At 39.7% G+C, this 24057-nt stretch overlaps 1 protein-coding gene across 1 annotated transcript in view; it reads right to left on the reverse strand.

Moving 5' to 3' along the window:
* HFM1 (HFM1, ATP-dependent DNA helicase homolog (S. cerevisiae)) overlaps window positions 1–6303 on the reverse strand; it is a 46884-nt gene extending 40581 nt beyond the window's left edge. The window contains 2 exon segments of the mRNA XM_009884889.1: window positions 2960–2988; window positions 6139–6303. Of these exon segments, the coding sequence (XP_009883191.1) occupies window positions 2960–2988; window positions 6139–6303 (194 nt within the window).
* Between the last annotated feature and the right edge of the window lie 17754 nt (window positions 6304–24057).

A 24057-nucleotide genomic window follows, 5' to 3' on the forward strand; every position in this document is an offset into this window, starting at 1 on the left:
TCCCCCGGGGCGGGGGGCCCGGGTTCCCGCCGGCACGAAATGGAGGGCGGCGGGCCCCCTCCGCCGCGGTCCCCTGTCCTCTGAGGCGCGGCCCGGCCCTGACAAACCACCTACACTCACAAATCCCGAAACCAGCGGGAAAGGAAGGAGCTAAATCCTCCTTAAAACGGGGAAAAAAGAATGTGGAGGGACTCCACTGGTGCCAGATTTAGAGCTTGTCCAAACATGGATTTATCGGGAATTACTCTCTCTGTTGAAAAGTGCTTACTCGCTTTTACCCTGGTATAAATTAGAAAAAGTGTCTCATTTCTATGCCATATCACTCTGTTGTCAAAAGGATTCCCACAGGAAGAAATAAATATACTGAAAATACCGATCCTTAAAGTAATTTCTAGTGGATTTCTGAAGGTCTTTTAAGAAAAAAAAGTTCAGCAAGAGCTGCTGAACTAGAGCAACAAAGCTGCCCCAAACAATTAATACGAATCGAAACAGTATCACGTAAAGTATTTGTAAAGCGCAGAAGTAGGCTGCTACTTTTTTTCCCCACAGAAATACTGCAACTTACAATCTGGACTTGCCATTAGAGCATACCTTTTGAACTAGTAAATTTAAAATAAATTGCAGAACTGTCTCAGAAAGACTAAATTTTAAGCTGGTTCAAAGCTTCGTGCCATTCAACAAATACTATAGAGGCAGCTACTGTAAATATGTATTCCCTCATACATAAATAGATGAAAAGGAGACAGAAGATTTTCTCAAATATTGACTGATTTTAACATAAATAATTTTTATTTAATCAACTTTTTTGTTTTTCTTTCCTGAAAATATTGATTAATTTTTAACTTCCCATTTGAAATTCGTAGACATTGTATGTTTACATAATGTGTGTTCATTCAGACTGTGCAAGCCCAGGTCAATTAGAAGCATGTAGTAAAGGTTATGCTCATTTTCACAATTCTGTGTATGTGAGGTCTTACCTTTATTATTCTTACCTTAAAAAGTCTCACATCAGAACTGTGTCATATTTCTATATGCCAAAATTTACACCACGTGTTTAGATGCTTTAATCCACCTCCCCAATCTAATTACTGGGCAAACAGCCAAGGGTGAGCAGCACTTCATTCCTACTTCCAACATGACAGGATCTTGGCCAGCACAGAATAACAAAAAGATTTTACGATAAAGAGCTTAGAATACAATCAGGATTGCTAATGAACCTATTGTCTGAGATTAAATTGTGAAGCCACCAATATTATTCAGTAATTTGAATACAAGTGGGGAAATGTGCTTGTAAGTATACAATAAGCATTCATTTTGTGCTTATAATAAATTCTGAAACCAGAAAGCATTTTTACTTCTTACTATTAGAGAATGCCTTCTTCGATTCTGGCCTCAGGCAAGTTTCCATCTTAGTTCACAACATCTGCTTTTAGCTGACCAGACTTTAAAGTTTAAAGCCATAATACAAACAGTTCATTTTTTAAAGCTATTTTTTCTTCGATTCCCTTCCCTAGGTGACATCTCCCTCAACACACACACAAATCACATAAAATATATAGCAAAGCAGTCTCTCAACTGCTCTGAGACAGTTTAATTTTTGATTTTCCCCCAGCCTAACATCTGATCTGCCATATGTTTTGTGTCTTTCCAGCTCGTGGAGATCACATACCAAGTCATAAACCTGCATGTTCTGGAACAACACAACTAGAAAATCACGAACACCAGACATTGGTCAGTGATCCATATGATAACAGAATAATACTCATACTAAATACAAAGCTGTTAGAAGGTTCAGTTTTCTCCAGAACTTACAAACTGAATAAATCAGCTACAAACAAATTAAATGCAGAAAAGTATCAAGACATAAGTGGGCTGACAATCACCCATGTCTTCTCTTGGTTTCCTTTGTTTGGCTTAATCCACAATTTCAGAAACATGACAAAAGCATTGGTCTCTAAAAAGTGCCCTACCTCATAACAGAAATCACAATAAAGTATTAGGCGGTCTTAAAAATCACTGGCGACCCCTGAACTGTGATTTTTACCATATGCTTGAGAAAATTGCAATGATTCATTTATTAAAGAAATTGTAAGACTCAAGAATTTAAAAAAATATATATTTGCAGTGATAACTTTTTCCAGTCAAAATTGGGAAATAAAAACACAACAAAACCTAAGTTGCTTAGATGAAAAAAAGGGAGTTTCCTCCATTTTATCCTGTTGGCTAGTGTTTTCAAATGCAGGCCTGCTTTGCACCACCCTTGCAAAAACTTAAACCAGGTGAATAACTTGATTCGTGGCAGCTGTAATTACTCATGTGCATAAGTGTTTGCAAGATTGGGTCTTAAGAGAGCTAAACGCAGCTCCCACTGGGACCTGGGAATACTGCTCTGCATGTCTGCCGGAGGGGATCTCCCAGACCTGATACAAGGCACTGCTCCCCAGGGCTGTGGCAAGCAGCCTGCTCTTGCTGTGCTCCTAACATATGCTTCCCCAGGAAGTTTAGCTCTTGAACTTTGATTTTTATGTGGCTAAAGTAAAATATTTTTTGTTTCCTTTTTCAAATTCTTAACCATGTGTTTTTTTCTTTTAAGAGATGAATTCCTCCCACTGAACCCCTCGGGCATAGACTAACCACCAAGGATTATTTTCATTATGTATAGTAATAGCATCTTCAAATTAACAAAATGAGCTGATTCCACATTCAAAACTCCACCCTGAACAAATCTCATCATGTACAAACATGTTATTTTATGTCATATACTATTTAGAGACATTAGCAGTTTTGCACATAGACAAAGGAGATAATATAATATTGAGTATAGGTTTTACAGTTCACATAGCTGATACTTTTCAGTTTTTATATATTTGACTCATAGGTTCAGTTGATAAAATGAAACATGCAGAAGGAAAGAAAATGAGATTAGTGCTGTGGTGATATTTGCTCCTTTGGAGCTTACCTCCTAGGAGGCGAGTCATTGCTGCTTGCCTTAAAAGTAAAACATAAAAAACATCTCAATTGATACAGCACCCATGGTGTCTGCTTTTGTATAAATGACAACTAAACCTGAAAGTTACGTTTGCAACCACTGCTTTGGAAAATAACCCTGCTACTTTAATCTGGTCAGTTCCAGCAACATACTTTTTTAAAAGTAGGAAGGGAATGGATGTGTTTTAAGCTAGAGCTATTGTTGAAGTCAGATCTCAACAGAAGTACAAGGTACAACAAAATGCTCTTATTCTATTAGATTTTTGCTCTTAATTACTCTGACTCAATGATTTTTACTGCTATGCAATGGCTAACATCTGGATTCCAGATCCTCTGATGGCTCATGCACGTTGACAAGATTTCCTGTCAGCATAATTTCTTGCTTTGGATTGGAAACTATAATGCTGTAATTGAGAAAAATTATTCAGAAACCCCTGAAAGGTAATACATGTGTAGATTTCTACTTTTTATAAGTGTATTATAAAATCTACAGATTTTTCCTAGAATAATTTTCTCATTTGTAAAAAATAGAAACAGTTCTAATAAACATGTTATGTTATGAGTAGTCCCAGTTCTGCGGTGAGCTTTGTGCAGGAACAGGGAACTTAAGTGATAATATTTTCTTGTTGCAATGTGAGCCTATTTATCATTTTATCAAACTAGTTCCCTGGAGAAAATCAAGTCTTTTTCTGTCCATGTTTTGAAGTAATATGCACTGCTTATGAACTTAATTTTATGTACGGTTTTGGCAATTCTGAAAAAATTTACTCATAGTAGTCTTCATGTATCACTCTGAATCACTGACTAAATAGATGTCCAAAGTGCTCATCTTCCAAATCCGCACTTCTACAAATATTCCTCAGTAATACTTGCAGACCAGTGACTTTGAGTTAAGTGAAAGCTTGCTAACTTGCTACTGGTCATTAAACCAACAAGAAAACACACTATGGAAAGAAAAGGTCCACAGAATAAGTCAGGAAATTTAATTCTCAGGAAAAGAGATGTTTCTCATCTTGGAAAAGTTGCTTATACAGAAATCTTCTTATGACTGAGGTATTTGTCCTCACTCAAGGGACAGAAGGAGATTCGTGAGTTTCGAAACTGTGTCTGACAAATTTTTAGAATATATTTTGTTTTATATATAACATTTTTTTTCACCAAGAGAGTTTATATCTGTTGAAATGTTTTTTTATTTTGGCAGACAATGGTTTGAGGAGCAGACAAGAGGTAAGAAACCTTGATTCTTTGCATGACACTATGGCCATTTAACACGTATATGTCTGATTCTTACTCAAGGGAAGTTATTTTCTTGTTTTGTTTGGCTTTTTTTTGTTGTTGTTTTTTTTTTTTTTCATCAATTGTCTTCAGAAAAAAAAAAAAAAAACAAAACAAATATTTTAGCTACTGTCCTCTCTGAAATGCTAGATTTCTAGGAAAGCTCATCTTCTTCACTTCCTTTCTTTCCTCCCTGGTCCCATCCTAATTATTAAACTTATGTTGATTAAGGTGGAATAAAGCAACTCAGCCACATAAACCATGTTTAAAGAAGCAATGCAATCCACATGTGAAGTGAATGGGGTCCAGCCAATATGATTAATGGCTTGATGTAGTCAGGGCTGAAACACATATGTGTTCTAGAGGTAATTCTGATAATTTTAAACAGTCTTTCCTAGGATGACAGCCCGCTTACTCAGTTTTTTCTAATAGTCTTCCATACTGTAGCTATGCTATGCATTTTAAGTTAAACAGCAACAATATGCCAATTAAATTTCTGCAGACTATATGATCTGAACACCCTACAGATCCTTAGCTTTTTCAAAGTAGGTCCGTGTATACAGATTTTGTTTGATCTCTGGTTCATGTCAACCTGGTTTTGAAACATATCGTAACTAGAAAATGTTTCTCTATGATATGTTAGTTATCAGGAGTGTGATCTATACTGATGGGGAGGGGGGGGAAGTTCATGCAGTGATCTTTCTTCAGAAATGAAGTTTATTCTCCTTACATTAAGGTAGAAAGCATGCATTCCTCAAAGTTTGTATTTTCTCTCATTCATATCTATTTTAACTTTTATGATTTTGAAGGACATTGCCTTGAACCCTGTGATTTTCAATTCAGTAATTTGATGCTTGATAATATAATAATATTTACTGATTTCATCATAAAAAGGTTAAATGCAAAACTCTCTCTTGTACACAGCTAACAAAGTGTGGTCTAGACCTGAGGAGAGCTTTAGGATATTATTGCAGTGCAAGTAATAAACAATAGGGAATACAAGTGCAGAAGTATTACATATCCTTGCAGATCATGGAAGGGACATAAGCCAGCCCTCCTGACTCCATATTGGATACCAGGAAAATGTTTGTGTTTTACAGCACTCAGACCATATTGATTTAGGAACTTAACATGTTGTGGGCCTTTGAAAGGTGTGAGGAAACTGTACTTGTAGACGCAACAAGATGTTGACATTATAGTACACACTAAAGTAATACAAGTATCTAATAATAGGACAAGAGGAAATGGCCTCAAGTTGTGCCAGGGGAGATTTAGATTGGACACTAGGAAAAACTGCTTCACTGACAGGGTTGTCAAGCATTGGAACAGGCTGCCCAGGGAAGTGGTGGAGTCACCATCCCTGGAGGTATTTAAAAGATGTGTAGACGTGGTGCGTAGGGACATGGTTTAGTGGTGGACTTGACAGTGTTAGGTTTACAGATGGACTCGATGATCTTAAAGCTCTTTTCCAACCTAAATGATTCTATGATTAAAGTGTCTGTTTTGTTGAGTACTTAATCATAGTTTTGTGTTCACTGACGTTCATGTGCAGATCTAGGCAATCTATTGCACAAGTCTTGAAGGCATTTGAACAGAATAATTTTCCAATTTAACCAAATTGGTACCTCTGTAAGCTTCAGCAGTGTTGTATTTTTGGAGTGAAAATCCTTGTGCAACACGTATAATTCAAAACTTGCAAATAACGAGTGTCTTACATTCTGCAATGCAATATCTTGTAGAGATGCTTAGCTTTCAGTGTCGGGCACTTGAGGCAATTGTACCAGTTCCTGACATGTTACCTTCTGAAAGCAAAACCCAAAACAAAACAGAAAGTTATGTGAGAAGCAGCAGAATAGGAAGCCTGAGTACACTCACATTTAAGAAATTGTCCATCACCAGATGGGTTTGTTCCAAGCAAACTGTGGACTCCACATTGCAGAGCATGTCAGGAGTAGGCATTGTATTAGATTGAACGTGTTCTGGGAAACTTCCAAACTGAGAAGTAAAGGCAATGACTGAAGCCTGGGGACTTCTCACCATCGCAAAAACATTAGAGTTCAAAATCCCACTGCGCTTTGGCACAAAACACTGAAGATGGTTTACACAGACTCAACTTATCCTCAAAGTAGCACAACTGCTTTGGTGACAGTGGAGAACCTGAGATATCAACATGTTGCAAAGAAAGAGAAAAACTTCTGTCACACGGAATTTTTGATAAAAATGGAAGAGGCAGCAAGGAACACAGTTGAAAAATGCAGTATGTTGACACACTACCAAAAGAAACAGAGTTAGATATGAAACACTTTTATAACAAGCTGACTACTGACAACGATACAGAAAGTAGGTGACAGCGTTTCAAAGTCAAGACATTCTACATACTTGTTGATGTGTTTACAACATAGATGAAAGAGCAGTTTCAAGATTTCACAGAGAAATGCAGGCTGACACATTGACGTTGATAAAGTTTTCAAAACATCTTCTCATATAAAGCCATGAAGAAAACTTTGTAATTTGCATACATAGTCCAGCTATTCACTAATCAACCCTTTCATGTGTTAATTCAGACCATGCACACTTAGCTAATTTTTTGTAAGATATTCAGAAGAAGACATATATATTTACAAACACAAAGAAAAGATGGAATGGTCAGTGAACTGAGGCTGTATCTGCAGAAGAACTCAGGATGCCATAATGCTCTGACAGTTTTGTGTGTCTTCTGCTGGAACACGGTGCATGTGTTTTCTACTGAAATGTCCTGTGGAAAATTGAAAGACTTGGCTTCCTATGTAATTCTGGGCAAGACTTGGGGACTTATAGAATCTAGCAAGTCACTACATAGTATGGTAGGGTTCTCCCTTCTTATTTTTCCAAACAGCATTATAGTTACAGCACTCACTCAAGATCCCTTCCCTTTTTATGAAGTCATTTCAATCCACATCTCCCACCTTCTGAGTCAAAACTCCAATTAATCAATGACTGGGTTTTGTGGGCCAGACCTGTCTCAGCTCTTTCATGGTAAAACCATTTGAAATGGTATGGAATAATTAAACTTTATGTAGAAAGAATGCACATGTGCCAACACAACTGTATGGCTCAGGAAAATCACATGAGAGTTGGGAGACCTTCCCCGCCCCAACCAAATCACTGCATTCCCCTAGGCTACAAGAGAATACAGTCATGTGTGCTCTTGTCCAAATATTTAATTCATGCAAAGGAACCCAACCAAATACCCACTATAAGCAAGCAAAGTATTTCTAGTGACATCAGTGATGTTTGGATCACATTTGCAAGGAGAGCCAAAAGAGCAAATCAATATTTAAAAGTGGAAAATGTAGTTTTTTTCACATTCTAATAAAGCTAAATTGCAGGAGTAGATTTTATGTAACTTTTAAATCTGTTTAATTTAGTATGAAAGAAACTAAAGATTAAAAATTTGTACCTTAACAGAAGGCTTTTGCAAATCATACTAACTTACAAAAAATTAATATCAGCTTAACCTAAACTGTTGCTGCAGCATTGAGAAATGTTAGAAAGTGTGGGCTTCAAGTGTTTATTAGCTTTCATTACTTCTTCATACTCATTTAAGCACTGTGTTTTCCTGTAAAACAAGCTAGAATTGCAACATCTAGGCAAAAGACTTTAACATTTGGTCTTCATAAGCTGACTACAAAATACCTAGTCTGAAAAAAAATAAAATTGCTTGTGACAAGAAAACGTCATTTTGTTTCTTGAGAAGTCACTGATAGATTTCTTTTTGCATATATTTTTAGCTAATTAAAATACTACCTGAATAGCAGAGAATGTTATCTGTCTCCTGTCACCTTGCTTTGGCTCTTGTTTTTCTCTTGGCTTTAGGCTCTACCAAGCGACAGTTGTAAGACCAAGGAGCCCATAAGAATCTCCAATACCAGCTCCTGCATGTAAAAAGACATTAAATTTCACCAAGTCACCCCCATTTTGAGACCTGTAACTTTTCCTTTTCTCTCCACCCTTTTTTGTTTTCTCCGAAGTGTGACCTTTGGCTTATATTCACAGTCTGTGCATAGACTTTGGAAGCAGAGGGATTTGAGGCAGAAACATTTCCTTGGGCAATAGAAGTGGCAACAGCAGGAGTACCAGGGAAAACAAAGCATTAGGATAAGTCTCCTTTAAAAAAAACACCAAAAAAATCACAGTGCCAAGCTATTCCTCCCAGCTACTACATCCGTATGGGGAAGAATCTTAATCATCAGCACACAAGGTACAGCATATAGATCTACAGAACTTTAGAATCAACTTAGATAAACTCACAATATTCAGTAGAAATAATAGTAATTAAAAAAAAACCAAACACAGGGTGTGAGCAAGAGAAATGCACTAAAGTGTCAAGACATAAGTCCAGTGTCCATGTAATTTTAGAGCATGTATTTATTGTGTTGCCAGTCAGAGCGCTGCAGCTGAGCGCTCTGCTCCATGGGTCTAACCACTGCTTTCCAGATGCCGAAGGAGAGCAAAGAGACTGAAGGCAGTTATCGTGATGGAGCTGAGATCTATCACCACAATAACAACTGTGCAACAAAACAGTGGACATCAGCTCGGTGGAGGAGCTTTACTCAGCAAAGAAAAAGAGGAAGAAGGATAGGGAAGGGCTCCAAGAGTGGCTGAGCCTCCTGGAAAGGGCGCCTGGATCCTGTCTCTCCGGGTTTGACAGCACCCACATTGGTCAGTTCCCAAAGGAAGATCTGGTCCCATTTACTCAGAAGTATTTCATGTTTCAAAAGTAAATTCTTATTTCCCCAAATATATTCCAAGCTTTTATGATACAGTCATTACTACTGCTTCTTGTCATCTGTTTCACAAAAACTGAGGGAATTTGCAGTGGTCTTTCACAGAGACTTTCTGTTTTGTCATTAGCTCATGGGGTATGCGCTGTGTACATTTGTTGATTTCCGGGAAGCCCACAGGCATTATCAACACAGTAGGAGAAGGGTAAGATTTTAAGATATGTGACACTAGTGCTAGGCAGTTTGGTTGGCTTTGTCTTTACACTCGGAAAGTTTGGTACAGATGCAAAGTGGTGCTTGAGAAATTTGCTTTAATAAGACTGTGCTTTAATTTGTTATAATGACCATATTTCTGTTGAAGACCATTTCAGATGACGTGGTGGAGCAGGACAGAATCAGGTCTACTCTCCAGACCAAGAGGACAGCTTTCATTGCTAACAGAGGACAGATAAGTAAAAGCTAGTAAAATGCCATGATCACTATCCAATTGTTTTGAGACTTTCCATCAAAACCTTGGGCAAAGGTGGTATTTCCGAGTTGAATATTCTGATGATGGTGAAATTTCAGCAGAACATGGCTATGATTCAATAATGTTTCAGTAATTTCTAATTCATTCAGAACAGTCTTGTAGAAAAAGGCATTCAAATGAGATTTTGCACGTGCAGAATTTCTTTTTTTTTATTTCAGCTATATTTTTGCATTATCTACATTTTCCTAGTTTTATTTTAATAGTGGAAATCTTGGCAATGTTATTTGCTGCTGTCATAAAAACAAGCCATCTTTACCATGATGATTTATGTAGCTAGACTGTATGCAACATGTATGTGAAATTTGAACATGTAGTTGAAATCTGCATGAAATGGTATTTTTATATTATATTTTAACATTATACCAAGAACTGTTGGCCATGCGTTTGGAAAGGATTAAAAAAAGCACTATCCTCATATTAAATTGGGGAGAGAGGCTTGCTACCTATTGAATTTCTATTGGATATTCATAACATTTCAGGTAACTGCTATTTTAAACATCAAAACCCACACGAATTATTGGAAAAGATATGAAAAAAACTGATACTAAACACAAAAGATGCTGCATTTCATTACTGTAACGGTTGCATTAAACCAAGCTTCTAGGTTAATAATCTACGAGTTCTCAGGAAAAAGAGACAAAATATTTCAATCACATACATCCAATTTCTCTGCTTTAAAATGAACTCCTTTCAAAGAAGGCAACAGTTAACACTGCAGAGGGATTTTTGCCCCTTTGCAACGCTCTACGGTTCTAAAACACTAGCTAGAAATAGGACTTCAAGGCAGTGGAGGGGAGCATAAGCTGAGTTCAGGAGCTTTCTGTGATTCTGCATCCATCGAATCATTAGTACTTCTGAAACTCGAGAAAACTGGGTATTGTATAAAATAGCTGGAGGGAACAGCTTCAGAACATTAAAATACAGTCCACGGGCAATTTTCTAAAAGAACCCCCCTTTCCATAGTTCTGTCCTCCTTTTTAATATTTTAAGCTAGATGCCTTAAGTGATATATGTATTACTTTCCTTTCAGTATAAAATTTCTCTTTGACGGACTGCTTTGGTGTGGGGGCCCCAGCACTGCTGTCTGCTGGGGGCTCTGAACGGCTTCCCTCAGCCCCCCGGGAGCCCGGCACAGCTCCGCCAGGGATGCTGCCGTGCAGGCTACAGCACAGTTTTCTTTGTATGTATTGCTTTCTTCTTCTGTATGGGGGTATGGAACAGTTTTCTTATCAACTGCGGTTCTTTGTTCTTGTGTTGGTAGCTCTTCAGAGCTGCAAGCGTGGTAGGCACATGGAAAACACCAGACGGTACTGCTGCTGCTCTTCCTTAATCAGTGAATTGAGGGGTTAATTCTGCTACACTGATGTAAACAAGGAGTAAATACAGTTTGTATATAATGCTAAACTAGGATAAAATATACATAAATAAGAGTAGCTAAAGCCTGGAGTTTTGGGGTGGGGAGTTGGCAGCTTTTAGAGGTTTACGATTTTTTTTTTTAATTGTTATTTTAAACTGTAGAAGTTGAAGGCAAAGTTTCCTGTGGGTCGTGAGTGGGGGCAAAGACTGAAACCACACCAGTCACTTCATTGTGGGAGGGGTGAGCTTAGAAAGGCTTGCTGGTTTTGTTTGGCTGTTTGTAAAAATCAGCTGTAGCGGTTTTCTGCCAAACAACAGAAATAAAAGAGCTAGAGTTTAAAAACATAAATACCTGTAGTTTCTTCTGGTTTTAGAGTAGTAGAGCCTTGGGTGCACACACCCCCATAAACTACAATAGCAGTTAAGTGGCCACAGTTTCACTTGTATGCAAAACCAGATGTTAGATTAAAAAAAAAAACCACAACAAAACCTGTTCTTACATCAGCGACAACTTTGAAAAGAATATAAATCCTACAAGTATAAAAGATACGGTAAGAAAAACGTTTCAAGCAAAGTCAGTTTTCCTGCTTATTGATTCTGGGAGCTGGATTCTCCTCTTGTTACTCCTTTTTACACCACTGATGCCAAAATATGGAAAATGTGACTACTAACACTGTAAAAAACCCGAAGTATTTTAAAATGAGTGTTGATGGGTAGAATCTACACAGAACTTGTAGTTTTAAAATGCGCATAAAATAGTATACTGTTCAAGCGATAGTGTACAGTATCACGCTTTCCTAAAACGATCTTTTAATTTGAAGAATTTAATCTTGCTAAAGCAGAACACAAATGTGAAGCAGGTAAATATTTACTCATAGAAGAGACACAGGAGAAGAAATTCAGCAGTATCTAAAGGACTGTAATAGTAACAACAGTGGAACAGAGAAGTTACAACTGCTTAGAAACGGCATAAGAGAGTGGAAAATTTAGCCCTGTGCCTTGACTTAAATAAAAGCCTGCATGTATGTTGTTAGGCCATATTGAAAGTGACATTGTGTTAAGAGGATTCAGCCAATGAAGTGGTACTGATGTAAGCTCAGGCAGAATTTGGCCCTGCCTATCACATATATTATACATGCACTTCTCATTCTCTTCTTTTGTTTTGCTCTGTTCTGACCTAATGATTGTCTCTGTTGTCTGTGATGCTGACTTCATCCTTGACCCTGGCTTTCTTCCTCTCCCTGTATCTCCTGTGGCTGCTTATTACTGCTCTCATTGCTTTAGCCATCTATTTTTCTACCATAATTTCATCCTCACTGAAATCTCCCATTAAGAAAACTGATTATTTAAAGCTATCATTGAAGCTATTTGCTTTCCTAATTTGAAATGCTTGTATTATGACCTTAATGGTTCTCAACATAAGCATCCAGCAGAAACATTAAAATTAATCCACTTGAGGCAAATTTTAATATAAAAATAGACCATTTTCAATCTTCAGCTATCCCTACCAGCTCTTCATTGATTTGGGGATCTGTTCAAAATGTCTCTCCTTGTTTTCCTCCATGGATTTTCTCCAGACTACCTTTTCATCTAAAGACTTGACTTTGCATTCCCCCTCTCCTTAGGAAGTAACTTTCATCAGAGCTGCGTGGGTACCAAATGCTATCAAGTAAGACTGTGTTACATACAGCTTTGTTTGCATCGTGTATATGCAAATGCAGATAAAGTCAGTGGAGACTAAGGTCCCATTGGTCATTGCTATGCGAGAGTGCCCAGGGATAAAAAGGCCATCTACAACACAGAATACCCCTAACTGTGTCCAAAGAGTGTATTTTGGATAAAAACAAGAGGAAATTGGGTTTTCAGAGCCGAGAGAGAATGGTTAGGACACAAAGCCTGTGGCTACAAGAATATTGAATATAATGGGGATTGTGATGGAGTAACCTCGCAGCCTTTCTTCTGGCATGAAAGGCAGCGTTCATAGGGGAGGGGGGCATTACCATTACAGTTGCCTTATTTCTTTTCCCTCACTCGTAAATCTCTGAAGGAAGACACCCTGCTAAGTTGTACGCTTCCACAACAGCTTAAAGATCCTTGTAACTAGGACAAACATGAAGACTTCTCAGCTTTCCCCAGCAACTCCAAATTAAAGCTGGAATGTTCCTCTGAGTTTCCCCCCCACCCCCCGATTAGCGCCAGTCTCTACTCTGTCCTCTGTTACAGTTTTGCCAGCATTGTTTATTAAACTGCTCCTAAGCTGCTTCTGCTGGCCAAAAAACCCTCGCTTTTCTCAATCCTTCCATCCACTCCCACTGCTGTCCCATTTGTTTTCAAACTTATGATAATGCCCATTTCTGAGTGACTCCTTTTATTTTGTCCGTTAGCTGAAATTTGTAGCAAAAGAGAGAATAAAAGAGATTGCTGTGACAGTGAGCAACATCTGAGGAGTGCCATGGACTGCACAAATGTCAGTTTACTACCACATTTGTACCAAAACCAGTAACATCTCAGCACCTCATGGTTGTGGAATACATGTGCTAGCTGCTAGGTAGCTGACAACTGCTATGGACGAAGTATGAACAGCCACGGTTACCGCCCTCATTCCCCTGTCAGGGATGCTCGTAGCAAGTCCATTTCCAGTTAGCCAAAAGAACTGGAGTACCTTCCCATGTTACTTGTGAATTAAATTAACTTTCAGGTGCCTTCTTAATGTTAAATATTTTATAAATACCTGTTGGACAACAATATTTCAGTTGTCACAGGTATGTGTTTGGGGCTTGCTACTTTCTTGAACAGTGACCTTATTTTTGATCCATTTAACTCATCATTTCCATATTTTGTAGCTATAATAGGAAGCAGTTGCATAATCAGCTCGCACATTTCTCTAGCTGTGCCATATGGTCCTGTGGTTTGCATACCACAGAGTGAAGAACAAAAATAAAAGTCAGAACGTAGTCATCAAAATTCTGTCCTGGAAAGCTCGTGCACAGCCAAACCCTCTACTTGGAGCATGCCCACACCAAATTGCAGTGCTGAAATATTTCCTCACAAAGGACATGAAAGAGATCCACAAACTCAAAAAATGGTGTTGTGTGGTGGGACTTTTGGAAAAACTAATGCACTACATGACACCCTGCAAAAACATACCACAGCAGAGAGCAGGCAAACAGATACAGGCAAGACAATGTGACATAATAAATTTTTCTAGATTAGTTTCTATGCTTAGAGGAACGTTAGAGAATTATAGCATTTGAGGGCTCAAAAAAAGTTCATTTTTCATTTTTAGAGGACTGTCCTGCCTATTCCAGATGCAGCCATATGTGCTGCTTGGTACCGTTCCTCATCTATCTGAAGAGGGCTTGTCTCAGACACCCGAAGATGTAACTTGATAACAAGGAAAACACGGCTCCCACTTATTTGCCAGGGGTCACAGTAGAAACACAGCATGCTTTCCCATGCCAGGAGTAGAAGAAACAGGACAGCCGTCCCACACCATCATGTCACTGTCCTCCCTGTGCTAGAGCCTGAGAAGGGCCTTCTGCTGTACGCTGACTCAGTGTTACACCTCTCCCAAGGGACAAAAACCATGGTAAACATCAATATTTTCCTCTACCAGCTCACAAAAGTTACCACCTTTTCATGTAATTAGGAGCGTCAGCTCATTGTAGTTTTTCATATCATAACAATGAAGCTAGTTTTCATTTCGTTACCTGTAGCTAAGAGTAAAGAAAAAAGGGAAAAGAAAAAAAAAAGTCAGACAATTTTCTTTAAAAATAAATGAATCAGTCAAGTCACAGCAAACTACTCACGAGAGAATTCATCCTTAGAATTTAATACAGAATAAGCTCTGCACTGTACCAGTACACGCTTTAAATAATGCCTTTCCAAGGCGTGTTATCCTCTCCTCTTAGTGAAAGAAAAAAAAAGAAAAAAGAAAAAGAACAAGAACAAAAGGTTATATATCCAAGTTCAGTAACTATTATCCCTACAGTAGCTGGTAGGCACCACAGTAGTATTGGAGACAGCTGACTTAGAGGTATGACTGCTTTCAGTATGGGCAGATTGCAAGAAATTAATTGCTTTCCTCAGATTTTAGTATTGTCGCCCCAAGGAAAAACTGAAGGCAACAGAAGCAAGCTGCAAGTATATCACAACCCGGACTGAGTAATTGTTATGATTTACTGCTGGGCTGGGAGAGCCTAAAAAATCAGGTTACTTAGTTGCCTAGACTAGGATATATGGTGCCTGATTTAAATTTCTATATTTGGTGCCTTTAGCCAAAGAACCTGGGAGTTTGAACCAGGAGTACATACAGTTACACACAAAGAGGGCTGCCAGGCTGGAAACATACAGGTCAAGACCTACCCATCTGGAAGGCTTTCATGGAGGGTGTCTCCGTAACGGAGGAGCAAAGTAATGGAGAACCGAGATGACGAGTGCTCGATTTCTTCCTCAATAAAAATCCAGCTATAATAATATTCTTGTCAGGGCACATCAAGGACCAGCAGCTCTCTTAGTGCTGGCAGTTGGGAGGGACCTCCCGGTGAACGGGACCTCACCAGCCAGGGCTCATCCCACCACACCAGCCATGGAGCTGAGATGGCAGGGGGAGGCAGGGACAGCCCACAGCACCCACCTGGCACCTCCCTGGGCACAGGGACAGCCCAAGGCTGGGTCAGAACATCAAGCCATGGGTTGAACCCATGACCAGGCAGGGCTGTGAGGAGCTAGAGACCAGCACTACTACAGCATCACAAGAACATAGACTGATGGCCCCATCTGGGCTGAAATAGGGCCCTGGGGCAGGGTGGGGAGAGGCCCCAGGTGGGGCTGATCAGGCCCATTAGTTCCCTCAGAGCCCTGGCAAGTCTGAAAGGATGTAACCACTTCCAAAAAAAAAAAAAAATCATCACAATAATATCCCTGGTTTTCCTCCCTTTGCAGAGCTAGGAGTAAAATTCCCATTCGTTTCAGTAGTGAAAATTAGCATCTGTCCTCTACCAGGAGTGGAGAGGAAGGAACAGCTTATGAATTTTTGGATCAGCAACTTATCCCTTCTACTCAGGCCCATAAAATGATGTGATGTGTGGGTGACAACTCATGCCTCCAGATTCAGTATTTACTGAATAGTAGGTTCGGCTATGTAATTGAAGAATACTGCATGCACATTTTCTGAACTCATCTGTACTTTAAATTCTAGCCTTACCAGAATATTGCAAATAGTCTAGAACTTCATTATCTACATGATATACAAGCTGATTTTGTTTTCAATTTTCAGCCATGGGGGATCAAACATACCAAAATTAGCATGCGCTTCAAGATTTTTTTCTACTCCTTTTACTACACTATTTTTGTAAATAAAGCTTCATAAAATGTCCTAGAGGTTAGAATTTCAGTCTATTTTCAAAGAGAAATTTTTTGGCATATCAGATGTCTGTAGACTTAAAAATTTGTTATTTTTGGCTACAATGCTGTCACAGACATGCCAGCAAAACAGACCTTTATACTTGTTTTACTTTCTGTTTTGACTCTGCTTATTGTGAATAATTGTGAATAATACTGTGAATAGGCAGCAAATGCATACTGTTAAAGGAATATCAGCATTCCACTGTTGTGTAAAAGTTTTACTTGTATTCAACAGGCAGACGATTAAAGGGTCTCCAGAAAAAAATTATTGTAATGACTTTTTTTTTATATATTAAACTCCAGAAATGAAAGTTACAGTGCTACAATATTGATTCTTCTGCAAAAATTAATGCAGTGAGTCCTTCAGGTGTAATGCTTTTAGGACTTACTCAAGGTTATCAAAAGGAATGAAAAGAAAATCTGTGGTTGTAGAAGCTAGCACAAAAAGTGGGGTTTTTTTGAGGAATTTTGTAATTCTAAATACCTGATCATGTATAAATTATTACAGAATTAACGCACATGATTAACTTTTGCTCTGACCAGCATTAGGTATGCATCTTTGTCCATAATGACTATACAAAGTTGAAAATTTTTGGAACATCCTTTGCTGTCCTGATTCTGTCAACCAAATCGTGATCCTTCAAAGTAGCTGCAAGCTGTTATTGAGGTCTGCTCCCGGCCGCCCTTCTGAACACGCAGGGGCCTGTCTAGCTAGCACAGGCTGCTAACAGCAGCGCAAAACCCAGTTCGGTGCCTTCAAGAAGGTTACACATGTGTTTAAAGTTATGTACACACTTACGAGCTTGGTCAGATTAAGTCCAATATAGCATCTCACAGCTCCTTATTTCACATGCAAAAAAATGGTTCAAGAACAGACATGTATACAATTACAGGCTAATTTCTAAGTCTTGATTATTTTGAGATGTTGAGAACTTCCACAAGACATGCTCCATGGTCTTGCTTCCAGAGAAATGCTAAAATCAGTCCGTATCCAATGGGCAATGGCAAAATACAAGCCAGCAACTTTTCCCACAAAACATCTTCAGCTCTCTGCCCAAGCCCAGGCAGCCTAAATGTACTCGACTACTTCTAATTTACAGGAGTTTTGCTGCGGTGAATTTCAGAGGTGCTGTGGGTGGGATTAAAACTCTGCTTCGATTACAGCATACAGTACTGAAATCCCGTGGGCTGAGCTGTAATGCTCAGCAGGTATTTCACATCCAGCCTTTTCCCCTTCAATTTTCATGGGTTTAAGTTATCTATAGGCACCCAGGTGCTATTGTGCAATAGCACGGGACATCTCATGACTGTATTGCTCTGTGTCTCACACTTCAACTCCACAGGGAGAATTCAGTGCCAGTATTTCAAAAAGTGCCTATTTTAACTGCAGTGTGTGGACCTAACTCAGGCAAAGCAATTTACAGAAACTTCCTTTAGCCACTTTAGTCTCTATATCGTGCTGTGATTTTGCTGAAGAAAATACCTGGGTCCCTAAAGTGCCCATGCTGCACACCTGAAGAAGCTCATGTTTTCACAGAATCACAGAATGGTCGTGGTTGGAAGGGACCTTCAGAGATCATCTAGTCCAACCCCCCTGCCCGAGCAGGTTCACCTACAGCAGGTTGGACAGGACAGCATCCAGGCAGGTTTTGAATATCTCCAGAAAGGAGATTCCACAACATCTCTGAGCAGCCTGTTCCAGTGCTCTGTCACTCTGTTTTGGCTAAGCAGAGCATCGGCACATCCCTGTTCTGCCTAAACCCATCAGGAGGTTGCAGCCCTGGCTGTCCCAAACCAGCGCTCAGTGCCTGGACTCAGCAGCCTCATCCACAGCACGGGCAGAACTGACCTCACTACGGGAGTCCTCTGACTATGATCTGTACCTGAAGGGAACGTTAAATGCCGGACACTTAAATGACGGTTTACAGGCTGTGGTTTTTCTGCCATACGCACAGTTAATCCCGTGTCTGCAGAGCAGCACCTCTGCCCAGAGGACGCACAGCATTTTCCCTGTGGAATTCTTCCTGGCATTCCTTATAGTCTTCCTTAGGCATCTTTTCATTATCCAAAATTATTTCAGTGTGTATGATCAAAAAAAAAAGCTATTAAATTGCTCTATTCCTTTCACAGGCAGTTCTTGGAACTTAGCGATGGGGATGGGTTCAGCGCATTTTCCAGAAAGTGCCTATACCAAGGAGAAATGCATAAAGAAAAGAGCATTTCATCTGGATGACCCAATGTTTCCGTTACAATCACATAACGTCTAATTATGTCCTCCATAAATCTTCATATTTTGTTATGAAGCTGATAATAACAAAGTCTGATAAATAGATTCTCTCCCCTGGCCGCTACCAATTGAGTAGAAAAAATACTTATTTATGAAGCTTTATTAATAAAATGTGAATAATTCAAACAGCTTCTTCAGTGAAGAAACAGCAGTAGAGTATATTCTTATTTGCATATAAATGAAATGATGCTTTAGTGTCAGAGTGAAGAATTAAATAATATGAATTTTTACAGTGCAGTCCTGACAGCCTCATAAATATTATGGTCATAAGTTGCAGTTTCCTAAAAATCTCATTTTATCTTTTATTACAAAAATATGACCAAAGGGCCAAGTCCTGCTCATTTTACATGTGTGAGTATTCCCAAAGACAACACAATTATTCAGTAAGTGAGGTTACCAGATTCAGCCTTGTGTCAGATCGTGGAGCAAAAGCACAGCGTTATCTACATTTCTATTAGGAGAACAGAATCTCTTATTTAACCATGAGAAAACCCTTGTATGTCGGTAAAATACAGAGAACAACAAAGACAATTGTAACTCTACGTTCAAACAGACACCGCCGGTAAGGACAATATACAACCCGGGGAAAGGGAAAGCCCTCGGCTCATACCCGTAAGATGCCAGTTTTCCCCTCAGTTACACGGGTACCAGTTTGGTCAAGCCCAGTATTCCTGTTCGGCTGTAAGCAATCCCCAAAGCTGCAGCAAATATAAGAACATTTCAGCGACTTTAAATAGATTGTTGCTGCTGAGGAAAGCTTTGATTTTTGTCTATTTTAATTTTGTCTGAAGGCTGAAAAGGTCTCTGAAGCACAACCTCAGAGCGGCTATCTTGCTTTGCTTTTGGCTGTAGTCTCAATCATTTGCTGAGCCGCGTTTGACAAGCCGAGCCCGCAACTGCAGTAGCAGAGCGTGGAAGGTCTGGATTTGGTTAGAGAGCGCTGAGCTGGATGAAGCACGTTCTCCTAGAGGGCAAATAACGGCATGGGCCAGGGATGCTGCTTAAGAAACTCCTCTGAGAGACGCTGAGCAATCTCCACAGCTGGCAGAAGAAGTGGGTGCCATCATCTCCCCGTTAACCTGTCTGTGATATTTTTCTGGCCGCAGCGCTGCGCAAGCGGGATGGGCTAGTCAAATGCGGAAAAGGCATACATGCAAAGGAAAGCTACGCCTGGGGTGGCAGGAGAAAAAGAATTATTTATAGAGGTTTTGGATAGTTTTTATAGAAATTTATTTATGAAGTCTAGAAAAGAGGGACTATGGTAGCGTATAGTCTGATCTCCTGTAAATTATAGGCAACTGTATTTAACCCTGAAGTGAGCCTGCTGTACTCTAACAGAACGCAGCCTGTGTTTGGCTCGCCTGCGCTTCCCAGGAAGGCAACGAGTCTCAGTCTGAAGACGTCAAGAGCCAAGGAATCAACCACAGCCCTTAACTGCTTATTCCAAGGATTATGTATTGTCAGTGGTGCTGAATTAGGTACTGAAAACTACACTATTTTAATTTGCTTGCTTCCAGCTACTAGGCATTATTCCATCTTATTTCACTCTTCGGTAGGTTCAAGTGGCCCTTATATTCAGTAATTTTTCTTGTGCATACATTGTTATCAACTCACCTTTCAGTCTTTTTGACCCAGTGGATAGGTTAAGATTTTTAGTTCTTCAATTACATGGCATTTTCTCTGACTTCAGATCATTCTGTAGCTCCTGTGTATACTCAGTTCATTTTTTCAGTATCCATCTTGTGATGTGCGCATCAGAACCATGCGCACTGTGCCTTAATCACCCTCAGCAATTTGCACATACAGGTTAAAATTGCCACCATTAACATCTGCACTCTGTCTGTAAGTCAAGGTTTGTGTGAACCCTTTTGCTACAGCAATCTCATCAGCTGACACAGAAGTCCTTTTCAAACTTTTCCATTGCGCAGGAGAGCCCACATTCCTTATTCTAAGGCATATGTCTTCCACTGATTTTATTAAAACATATTTTGTTTGAATGAGACCCAGTTTATAAAAGGTCAAGAATTCCTCTGCATCTTTGCCCGAGGTCATTTTTATAGCTATTTTTAACTCCCTTTAAATAGGCTGTAGAGGCTGCTTTATTCTGGTATGTTTTCTGACACCACAATAATTCTTGACATTTCAGATATAACCGATCAGAAAATACTGGCAGAGATGGTCACTGCCACATCCAAGCACATTATTCTGCATAGCATCAGGAAGTACTCATTTGCATGTGAGAGCAAAGCTGGCAATCTCAGCTTTCCTGTAAAATGGTTGAGGAATGGAAATAGAAAATGAAAAACAGAAAAAAGGACTTTAGTCCCATGGTTCTCAAATCAATCTCTTCATGTTAGTGCAAGACTCGTGAGTCCTGAATGATTGAATTTGACAGTATTCCTAAAGGGCACAATAGCATGTCTCAACCTGGTGCTAAAGAGAGAAAAAATTGCCATAGAATCATATTGCCTAACAAAAAGAGGAATTAAAAGTTGGAAAGCATGTGGCATTTAGGCTAATGAAGACCAAATAATGCATTTAACAGTCTATACTATCATTAAAATGTAATTTTGTATATGTGTGTAAAGGTATATATATATTTAATACCGCCAGGGCAATAACCACCTTTATTTGCTCATTTCTAAGTAGTTTCTGATTTCTGATGCTAAGTTTCTAATCTATGAGCCGATGTTCTCGGCAGCAGGGGGATGTAAGTAAGGATCTCCTACCTCTGCCTGTGCTGGATATGTCCATCAGTTATCTTCCTGGATCTTGCTTATCGTTTTTCCAAGGCTGGAGGACAGTACAAACACAGGGAGACTTCTACTAGTTTAAGTGACCCAGGAGTGGTGAATAGATGTGCTGTAGTGCCAGCACGGATTCTTTTAGATCTGTCAGCAGATACAAAAAGTGAGATTCAGCTACAGATTCAAGCAGCAGTGGATGCAATTGCGCAGCAATGTTCGGATCCCTTCTTGGTGAGCTCCCCAGGGTGGGCTTTGGCAATTGCTTGTCAGCCGTAAGGAACGCTCTGCATGGGCCTGGCTTGTCATGTGGCTTCTCATCCTTCAGATCCAACCTGGAGGTAAAGCCACAGGAAGAAGACAGTGCAGCAGTTTGGTTTGCAGAGCATTAGACAGGCTGCTTTGTTTGTCATATTCAGTTGGTGGAGTTTCTTCTCTTTCCTTCTGAGAAGCTCCTACCTTGGTGCGTTGTTAGAACTGGAAGCCGAGTGTTGAATGAGCAGATGGAGCCTTCTCTGCCCCAACAGTGAAGAAGGGATTTCTGCTAACCCAAGCCAACAGAAAAGGAGACTCTTGTGCTGTAGCAAAGGTACAGAAGCTGTGCAGAAGCAGAGCAGAAGCTGTGCCTTTACCTATTTACATTCATTCTGAATAAAGCAAAAATAAGCTAGAGATACTGAAGCAAGTACTGAGGAAACATAGTGGAAATGGTATGGATAATCTGTCACTGCCCTGTGAGGCTGTACATGAAGAAAGACATTGACGAAGAGGTAACTTTTGAGATGATATTCATATGAGGAGAGTCATAGCCAATTTGACTTAACTTCCTTCTTAGAAGCAAGAAGGTAAAAAGCCTTTTTTAGAGAGATAAATGAAGGCAAGCATCAAGGCTGACATTTCTGGCAGACTAAAAGAGTAGGACAATAAAATAAGAGACAATATTGGATTATACTACAAGTGCAGTTATGCTCGTGAGAACAAATAAATGTAAATTTGACATGATGGAGAACCAGAATCACTGGAAAGACAGCACGAGCCAGCACAACACGTTTGGATCAATAGGACAGGAGGAAATGGAGAGGAACAAGTGATCAAGGTAGATAAATGACCCGGGTCTAAATGAAAATGATTTTAGGTGTTGGAACCAAGATCAATTGAGATATTGCAGGGAAAGAAACCACAGCTAGACAGGGTCTAGATCCGAAGATATAATGAAACGGATTTCTCACTGTGTATGAATGCGACCTACGTGATGGGGAGAAGGGCAGTATGGATGTGACTGACAGAGGAATGCCAATAACGGGAGCCGTACAGAAACGGTGATGATTGGCGTTCCACAGGACAACAGCTCCAAGGCAGGGAGGCCCAGGAGGTCAGCTGAAACCCTGAGCTGGCCAGGAGGCAGCAGAGCTAAATATGCAACCTGTAACAGACACAAACAAGGTATTTCGCCAGTATTAATTTGAAAAAGTATTTAATGGTTCAATAGAGTATTCAGAAATGACTGTAGGTAAGATTGTCCCAAGAGGTTCATTTAGAATGACGCTGCCTGTCATTAGCACTGGGACACGCCTGCGCTCATGAATGTTTACGCTGCCCTTCCAACTTCTGTAAGATTACAGGGATAAAAGAAAGAACAGAATTTGGCTTGCATTATTTTGTCATTATCCCTCATTTAATTCATGTTTGTTATAATCTGCTTTTAAATGCTGTCACCCATAACTGAAATAACTGAAAGTCGGCGTACTTAGCTAAATCTCAAGCTGATGCACTGGCTTATTAGCACTCTTAACAGAAAGTGCAAATTAGAACAACTGTTGGAAAAAAAACCCCACACGCCCCAAGACAAACTCCCCCAAAACCACCAGAACAGCTCAGCCACTCTCTTTCTGCACTCTTCTTCTAAACTGTGTAATAGGAGGCTACACAAGTGAGCAAAAGTGGTGGAACCTGTTTCTGCTTCTAGTGTTTTTGTTAACCTAAGTGTAGCTTATTATAAGGTAATAGCCAAGGGACAACATTGCCCTGGGAACTTTGGCAACCCCAGGCTTGGTTGTTATTTACCAAGGGGTGCAGTTAGATATCTCTACATGAAGTATGCAATGAACAAGAGTATTATAGTTCTTATTCTAGTGAACAAGAGATATACGCATTATCAAATGCAGGAGTCTTTAATAAAGAGCAATTTTTTAAATCTTAAAAGAAATAACGACCAAATGGATAAAAGACAAAAAATGTTAAATTCTTTTATTTACAAACATGCAACTGCATTGGTTTCAGTAAAACCCCAGCACTTGAAACAACAGCAAAACGGAATTCCAGTGTATGGTCTCTTTTTCTCCTCCTGCTCACTGTTGGTCAGTGGCTACAGCACAGACCAGAATCAAGTGTATTTATTTATAATTTTCTATTCTGTGCAATCACTTTTGTTACACAACTACACGCTCAGGCAAAGCAGTGAGACAAGTTATGCTTCCCGGTACTACTGGTGAACATGGAGTGCACTTTTGGGGACTCTCGGCTATTTAACTGAGTTTACAGCAGAGCTAAGGAGAATAAGATCTTATCCAGGGATTGTAATTATTCGCCATAATCACAGGCAGAAAACAAAGTCTGTAAGGGCCGGATATGGCTGCACAGAGGCGAGTACCTCCGCCACCTGAGGCCCGCGGAGCAGCCGCCCCGCACGACCCGGGCTCACACGGCGCG

The sequence above is a fragment of the Charadrius vociferus genome, unplaced genomic scaffold (genome assembly GCF_000708025.1).
Source record: "Charadrius vociferus isolate BGI_N301 unplaced genomic scaffold, ASM70802v2 scaffold163, whole genome shotgun sequence".
Taxonomy (NCBI): Eukaryota; Metazoa; Chordata; class Aves; order Charadriiformes; family Charadriidae; genus Charadrius; species Charadrius vociferus.